Below are 8,934 nucleotides of genomic sequence, written 5' to 3'. Positions count from 1 at the left end.
AGGGAGGAGGGCAGCAGGAGGGAGGAGACACTAGGATGGAATCCAGTCCAGAGAAGCGTTCAGGGTGGCAACTCAGGGATCCTTAGAGAAGGGAGTTCCCTCGTCTCCAGCAGCATCTCTGGGCCTTTCATAACAAGGGAGCGGCTGTGGAAACAGGAAACCTGTTCCTCTGGAGGGCCAGGCTCTTCCTGGTTGGCCTTGTAGACTCCAACCTTGCCCTCCCTGCACCTAGTTCCTATCTAGCAACTGATGAGATAGATAGCCCTGCCTTCAGAGCCTGTCTGATCCTTGGCTGAGTTGGAGAGTTGACAGAGGCTCCGGGTAGGCTTGCTGCTGGTGCAGGGTACACAGGGAAGTGAACTGCAGGATGGAAGCAGGCAGAGCTGCCCACACCTAAAGCTTCCCCAAGGAGCTCTCAGACAGGCCTAGGGCCACCTCACCCAAACACCCTCAGGCCAATGATCAGACAGCAGGAACCCCAAGCTAATTCTTGTTCCATGCCTCCATCTCTCTGCCTCTTATTACTGAACATAAAGCTAACTGGAGCAGGGAGGAGGGTAAAGAGAAGGGTGGAAGAACAGGAAGGGAGGGGGAGGAAGGAGCCTTAATGGAGGGATGAAGAGGGAACTCAATTACAACATGTCATTACTGAAAATGTGTGGGTGTCTCACAAATGCCATCTGAGAAAGTGGATCTGTCTCCATGGCTCCCTCTTTTCTGGATGCACAAACACTTACGCAGTCAAAGAATGGAAAGAACTCCCTCCTGACACTGCTGTCGACATGAAATCAGGGCTTCCTGCCCTTGAAGTCGGTGAATTCCCCAGGCCATAGCAGAACCTGCAGAACGCTAACTAGTCTGCAGTGACTGGGCATCTAGACAAGCCCACTTTGAAATTAAAGAAAGCCTGTAAGGAAAACGCACTGAACTCGCAGTTCATGGCCGCTGCTTGTTCTCCTCTAGAAAGGGGATAGGGACTTCAGGCTAACACCAGCCACCAAAGCCACTCCGTCAGGACTGAGTGCGGAAGGAACCTTTCAGAACGCACAGACAGACACCTTCCTGCTTGAGATGCCTGCCCTGTTTGTTCAAAGCCAGAGGTTTCCTCCCCACTCAGTCACTGGTCCGCGGGTGCTGTTAAGGCAAACTCGTTGCAACCTGTTAAAAAACCCAGATGGCCCATGTCATCTTGGCTACCAATCCCACCAATCTGTTTCCTGGACATTGTCTGGCCATCCCTCTGGGCCTCCTTCATCCTGTGTTCCCATGGCAGCAGCCAGCCTCATTCAGCACAACCCCATGTCTGTCTGCTGATCCAGGACCCAGCATGGCTGGAAGCTGGCCTGGGCTTTGGCATCACTGGACAGAGGGATCAACCGGGAGGCAGAGGGCCAGGTTATGCAAAGCAAGAGAAGGGTAAGGTAGCACAGGAGAGGGTTTTAAGAACAAAAGAAGTAATTGCAGGGTGGCTCTGGTCCCATTGTCTGAGTACAGCCCACTGCTGGGGCCCTGTGACCCATGCTCCAGGTCCTTAGCATCCACTGCAACTGGATATCCCACTACAGGGACCCCAGTCATTCAGATGCTTTCAGTTCCCATGCTGAAACATCCATGGTGTTTGGGTCTAGACCATGACCTTAGGGGAAGCCATTTATCCGAAGGCAAGGCTGTGCAGTCCAATGGCTTGAGTGCTTACCCACAATGCTCAAGGCCTTGGATTCTATTCCCAGCACCATACACAAAGAGGAAAATCAAAGGACAAAGGAAGAGCTAAGCTCCGAGAGGCTGTGACACCCCCTGAAGATGAAGAGAAGAGATGGCCAGGAGCCTTTGGGAACCGATGACACACACACATGAGGCAGGGAGTCTGCAGGCAGTGGGACAGTGAGGACACAGAGGCTGTCTGGACAGTGCTCCCCTTCATTAACACTTTTTTTCTACAACAGTAACAGCGCAAACGTACTAACCTGACTCAGTCCGCAGGCCTGAGCCTTTAGCTTGTAGTCTTGAGTAAATGAATTCTTCTTTTTCCTGAAAGATGACCATCAGAACTCTCTTAGCCAGATGTCTGGAAAGCACCTATACTCCCTGACCTAGGGAAGTGGAGTGGGGATGGGGGCTCTGGAGACCAAAGTTATCCTCAGCTACAAGTTTTGAGCTCACCCTGGGCTACATGAGGCCCTGCCTCAAAAAAATCAAATTTGATTTTAAAAATATTAAAACCTTTGGGCTGGAGAGATGGTTCAGTGGTTAAGAACAATGATTGCTCTTCCACACGTCCTGAGTTCAATTTTTCAGCAATCACATGGTGGCTCACAACCATCTGTAATGGGATCTGATGTTCTTTTCTGGTGTGTCTGAAGACAGTGACAGTGTGCTCATATACATGAAATAAATAAATAAATTTTAAGAAAATACTAAAATGCCGGGTGTGGTGGCACACGCCTTTAATTCCAGCACTCGGGAGGCAGAGGCAGGTGGATTTCTGAGTTTGACGAGGTCAGCCTGGTCTACAGAGTGAGTTCCAGGACAGCCAGGGCTACACAGAGAAACCCTGTCTTGAAAAAAAAAAAGAAAGAAAGAAAGAAAGAAAGAAAGAAAGAAAGAAAGAAAGAAAGAAAGAAAGAAAGAAAGAAAGAAAATACTAAAACCCAAACAAACAACTGTGTTCTTAGCCAGGAGTAGTGGTCCACATCTGTTACCTCAGCTATTCAGGAGGCTGAGGCAGGAGTATAAAAGTTTGAAGCAGGGCTGGAACTGTAGCCCACAGGCAGAGCACTTGCCTAGGGCAAAGCCCTGTGTTAATCCCAGCACTGAAACCGAGAGGCAAAGAGAGAGAACTTCTCTCCAGCTCCTACTGCTCTTGACTAGAGCACAAAGCTGAGAAAGTTGGGGCAAATTTCCTGAGAAGCATCACACTGTAAACCCTGCTTCTTAAAAAGATGTATTTTGGGCTGGAGAGATGGCTCAGTGGTTAAGAACACTCACTGCTCTTCCAGAGGACCTGAGTTCAATTCCCAGCAACCACATGGTGGCTCACAACCATCTGTAATGGGATCCGATGACCTCTTCTGGTGTCTGAAGACAGCTACAATGTACTCATAATAATAAATAAATCTTAAAAAAAAAGATTTATTTTATGTGTGTATGTCTGAGGGTCTACACATACATCTGTGTATAACATGCATGCACAGTGCCTGAGGAGGCCAGAAGACAGCTTGGATCTCCTGGAAGGAGAGTTACAGAGTCGTGAGCTGCCATCTGGGTGCTGGGGACTGAGACTGGTATTCTGGAAGACCAGCCAGTGCTTTAACCGTGAGCCGTCTCTCTAGCTGTGATCAAAGCTCGTTTTATAGAGACTGACCTTGAATTCCTGATCCAGAGTGCTGGGGTAACGGGTGTGTGCCACCATGCCCAGTTTGATACAGGAATTTAAAAGATGTTCAATGAATTTGGGAAGGTGGGTTGTTTATAAATCCACAGGATACAAAAAAACACTCATGTATATTTCCTTTTCCATTAGGATATTTATCTGTGTTTTTAAGCTGCTAAGAATCTCATTAGTGACAACGATGGCAGTGACTTCTTATAAACTGGCAATGCATTCAGGACAGAGCTAGTCCTTGCTACTGCTCTCCCTAGAAAGCCTCAATGTGACTTAAGACAAGGTGTCTTCCACACAGTTACATGCTGGTTTATAACAATCTAAGACCAGGGGTCTTCCACACAGTTACAAGCTGGTTTATAACAATCTTTTTATCTCTTAGAAAACATTGTTTCGAGCCAGGACCTCACTATACATAGTGACACAGACATATCTCACATACATAGTTCTGGTTAGTCTGGAGCTCACTACGAGAAGACTAGCCTTGAACTAGAGATTTTCCTGGCTTTGATGGCCAAGTGCTGGGATTAAAGGAATGCATGGCCACACCTGGCTGCTAAAGACACTATTAAGAAGACACAAAGTATTCTATGTATTCCCACAAACTGCAATCAGAAAGGCAACAACGTAACTGCTAAGAACGTACGTAGTGCCCCCAAGTGGCTGAGTGGATTTCCCTAACTGATCTGAACCCCACACTTACCTTATTAAAGGACAAATTCTGCTTGGCCCAGAACTGCTGATTCCATTCTTGCGTTTCTTGTCTCAATTCTCTAAGTCTTTGTTCCAAGGGAGACTCGTTTTCAGGGATGTGAAAATGAACAGGACGAAGGTTTGAGTATTTGTCTGGGGGGCCTATCCAATCATGGCAAGACTGTCTTGGAGGGTGGAATCTTGAGACCTTTAATGAAATGAAAGGAATCAGTGAGTTAACTAAACCAGACCCTGGTGTTACAAAACTAAAAACCTGCGTTTATTCAAGGCCCTCATCAGCTTACTCTGTGAAAGACTATAATGTATCAAAACTAAAAGAGCTATAATTGTATAATTTTGTTTTATTTTCCTTTTTGGTTTGTTCAGACATGATCTAACAATGTGGCCTAGGCTTGATTCACAATCCTTTTTTTTCTTCTTCTTCTTTTAAGATTTATTTATTTTATGTATATGAGCATACTGTAGCTGTACAGATGGTTGTGAGTCATCTGTACAGCTGTACATATGGTTGTTGGGAATTGAATTTTAGAACCTCTGCTCGCTCAGATCACCCCGCTTGCTCAGTCCTTGCACGCTCCTGCCCAAAGATTTATTTATTATTATAAGTACACTGTAGCTGTCTTCAGACCTACCAGAAAAGGGTATCAGATCTCATTATGAGTGGTTGTGAGCCACCATGTGGTTGCTGGGATTTGAACTCAGGACCTTCGGAAGAGCAGTCAGTGTTCTTACCTGTTGAGCCATCTCACCAGACCCAATTCACAATCCTTTTGCCTCAGCCTCCCAAGTTGGTATTACAGGCAGACACCACATACCTGGCTTAAATATTAACACTATTATACTGTTCACCAAATGATGCTTAAACAGTTCCACATGCTGACAGAGGCCAGGCCTGGTAGGCAGGCCAGTAACTCCAACCAAGAAGCCGAGGCAGGATCGTACTTTGAAGCCAGCCTGGACAATTTAGTAAATCCTGTCTCAAAATCCTGTGTAACTAAAGTAAAAGGACCAGGGATATACCTGAGAGGTAAAAGTGTTCACCTAGCACTCTCAAGGCTCTGAGTTCTACCATCGGTACACCTAAAATTAAAATGTATACATGTGTGCGTGTGTATGTGTATACTTTGTTCTGAAGATACTACTATGGCTGTTGGAGCCCAGTACTTTCAGGGCTCAGCAAACATGCACACATTACACATATTCACATACATAACATAAATAAAATAAAAATAAATCCTTTAAATATTTAGAAAAACCAATATTCTGCCCATATGCTTGTTGTTGGGTATAAACTAGATACTTATCATATCAATCCTCCTTTTTACATGATTTTTTTTTAATTTTTTTTTTTATGGGCATTATTGTTTGGCCTGCGTATATGTCTGTGTGAATGTATTGCATCCCCTGGGAGTGGCATTACAGACAGTTGTGAGCTGCCATCTAGGTGCTGGGAATTGACTCTGGGTCCTCGGGCAGAACAGTCAGTGCTAACAGAATGCCATCTCTCCAGCTCTAACATCAACCATCTGAAGACATCTTCAAAATGAGTACTGTTATTCCAGATCAGGCCAGGAGTGATGGGCTGGAGACAGCTCCGTTAACAGCGCTCCACACATGCGGGGCAAGCACTCTGCCTCACGGAGCCCCAGCCTCTAATGCGTCTATTTATCAGATTTTGTAGTTGTAAAGATTGAAACCAGACCTCATGTTTTGCTATATACTTTTAATAGAAAAAATAAAATTTAAAAAAGGAATGATCTCGGCATAGTGGCTGTGTCTGGAATCCCAGCACGCAGGAGGCTGAGGTAGAAGCCTACTTACTCCTCCAATGAAACACCATGGGGACCAGCATGTCTACACTGGCCCCACCCCTGACATTCTACACCTCAACTCATGCTACCCCAGAGGGTAGCCAAAGCAATCTCTCCTAAGTGCTTTCCCCCCTGGAGCTGAGGACCAAACCCCTGGCCTGTGCTGCTAGACAAGTGCTCTGCCACAGAGCTGAATCCCTAACTCAAGCACTTCCTTTAAAAGCCCTGCCTGGTGATGCGCAGCTTTAACCCAGGACTTAGGAGGCAGAGGCAGGCAGACCTGAGTTTGAGTTCAGGCTGGTCTAAGGCAGCCAGGGTGAAAAACGACACCCAGCAGTGAGGTTGGAGCTGAGTGATTGACTGCACTCCGTGCACCTAAGCAGAGCCCTAGTTCAGTTCCTAGTACTCCCGGCAGGCAGCTCAAAGCTGTGGCCATCCCAGTTGCAGGCGGATCTGACACATCTGGCCTCTGTGGGTACTACTCTGTTGTATGTACACCTGCGTGTGCACACACACAACACCTGATCCAAAAGAAAAATATTTCGGTTCTTTAAAGTTTATTTTTATGTGCACAGGTGTTTTACCTGTATGTATGCCTAGGAACTGTAAAGGCCAGAAGACAGTGTCAGATCCTCTGAAAATAGTTATAGTCATTGTGAGCCGCTATATAGGCGCTGCTGAGAATTGAACCTGGGTCCTCTGTAAGAGCAGCCAGTGCTCTTAACCACTGAGCCACCTTGTTTGCCATATACTTTGTCTTTATTATTTGGTTTTGTGGAGCTGTAGCAAACTCTGAACCTGATCCATTTAAGGCAAGCACCCTAGCCCCGAGCTAGAGTCGCAGTCCCCAGTGGCTTAGCTTTGGACACGTGTGTGTGGGTGTGTGCGTGCGCGTGTGCGCTTGTCAGTTTGGGTTGTACAGTTGGAGTGTGAGCCCTGTGCCTGTGCCACTGAGCACTGCCCCAGCCCAGGCTTAACAACTGAAGCACATGTGGCAATTCTGGATAAGGTAACATCCGCATGCTCACAAGTGCTAAGTGGCAGTCAGAAGTTAACGGCAGGTGTCTTCCTCGGTCACCTTCTACACCATATTTAATATGAGGCCTCTCACCAAAGCCCACAATCTGCCTGTTTCCATGTTCCTGCCACCACAAGGACTATGGGCACACTAGATTCTTACATGGGTGCTAGGGATCCAACCCATCTTCCTGATGGTGTGGCACACACCTGACACAGTAAGCCATCTCTCCCAACCTTCTGAAGGCTTATCTCCCCTTCCTGTGTGTGTGTGTGTGTGTGTGTGTGTATACGTGTGGAAGCCCAAGGTTGGCACTGGGTGTCTTCCCCTGTTGCTCTCTACCTTGTATACTGAAGCAGGGTATCTTGCTCAACTTAAAAGTCAGTTGCAGCTATTCTAGTGAGCCAGCTGGTTCCAGGGATTTCGTTTCTGCTTCTCACATGCTGGGATTCCAAATCAGTAATCACACTCACTCAGATTTTTACACGGATGCTAGGGGTCAGAACTCGGGTCCTTGGGCTTTTGCAGCAAGCCCTTTAGCACTGAGCCATGTCCCCGACCCAGGCTTAATTTACACAGACTACTCAGCACATACAGCAAGTTTGGATGAGTTAGCATCAACATGTTCGAAGTCCTAAGTGAGCCAAGAGCTGAGCATGCCCTTCGCATCTCGGGTCTTTGGAACTCAAGCTGCTAGCTTAGGAGCTCCCCTAGGTCTAGCCACAGAGGCTCGAACGCTGGGATTGTAGGCAAGTAGACTGGCCCAGGGTCCTGAGTTAGAGCTTCTCAGGAATGTGAAGATACAGAGGCAGGTAGGCCCTTGCGAGCAGGTGCAGTGGAAGGCTAAGCTTATCCAGGGGAGATGGGGAACTCAAGGGATTGGTGGAGAAATGCTATACAGCTCCTGCTGCTAAAGAGTGCTGGACACAGGGGCTGGTGAGATGGCTCAGTGGGTAAGAGCACCCGACTGCTCTTCCGAACGAATGTTCTGGTCCCTCCACTTCTCATAACAACTTGAAAGATATTTATCTTTGGCTATGATGGGTTAATTCCTCTGCTTTCCCTATATGAAAATACCTGAGTCTTTGTTCACCAAGCAGATGGTATTAGGAAAGAGAGAAAGAGGCCTGGGGGAGGGAAAAAACACTTTCTGTAAAAGAAACCTCCCTCTGTAGAGTGAATAATTACTGTAATTTAAGTTCTTACACTGTAAGAACATAATGCCTGGCTTCCTGAAGCGTGGACAGGAAGGCTATGCGTGGGAAGGGAGGCTGCACACGGGCCATGCACCCTGCGGTGAGCCAGACAAGAATCCAGCACTTCCCAGTCAGCCAGCCTGACAGCCCTGCCCGCTGCTCCACAGCTCCCTCCTCCCAGGCAGAGCTGCACAGACGAAGCCACAGTGGGAGATGGGATATCATGGAGAATGCACTCGGCCAGAGGCTTCTTGCTTTACAAGGCTCCTCTAAGATGAGAGCTCAAAGAGCTAAGAGTTAGGGTCTGCAGCCCCCTACTGCATAAAAGTGCTACACAAACCACCGAGCCAAACTGAGCCAGTGGAAAGATGATATCCCACCAGGCATGCAAGCGGCAGAATCTGCTTTCTTGACTGTCTGCAAGGGAAAGCATCCAGAACTGACCACTGACCACGGTAGGAGCTCCCTTCCTGGAGTCCTCCATATTTACTGCCTTATTATCTCTGTCTTCCCTACCATCCCCACCCAAGGCCCGCTTCTCAGGTGGGCCACTGAAGTGCTGTCTTAGTCAGGGTGACTTACTGCTATGGTAGCATCTTGGGGAGAAAGGGGTTATTCCACTCACAGTTCCGTATCAAAGCAATGAGGTCAGGAGCTCACACGGAGGCCAGAGGGACACTCTTACTGGCTTGCTCCACATGGCTTACTCAGCCAGTTTTTGGTTTTTTTCCGAGACAGGGTTTGACTGTGTAGCCCTGGCTGTCCTGGAACTCATTCTGTAGACCAGGCTGGTCTTGAACTCAGAAATCC

At 47.5% G+C, this 8,934-nt stretch overlaps 1 protein-coding gene across 1 annotated transcript in view; it reads right to left on the bottom strand.

The window, feature by feature from the left end:
• LOC110324393 (apoptogenic protein 1, mitochondrial) overlaps positions 1-8,934 on the bottom strand; it is a 22,633-nt gene that overhangs the window by 8,112 nt on the left and 5,587 nt on the right. Inside the window, exons 2-3 of the mRNA XM_021201925.2 lie at positions 4,089-4,286; positions 1,968-2,031 (exon numbers count right to left, since the gene is read on the bottom strand). Of these exons, the coding sequence (XP_021057584.1) occupies positions 1,968-2,031; positions 4,089-4,286 (262 nt within the window). The remainder of the gene's footprint in view (positions 1-1,967; positions 2,032-4,088; positions 4,287-8,934) is intronic.

Source organism: Mus pahari, chromosome 7 (assembly GCF_900095145.1).
Source record: "Mus pahari chromosome 7, PAHARI_EIJ_v1.1, whole genome shotgun sequence".
NCBI lineage: Eukaryota > Metazoa > Chordata > Mammalia > Rodentia > Muridae > Mus > Mus pahari.
Note: the sequence above shows the minus strand (reverse complement) of the source record. Positions and strands in the feature narration are given on the sequence as shown.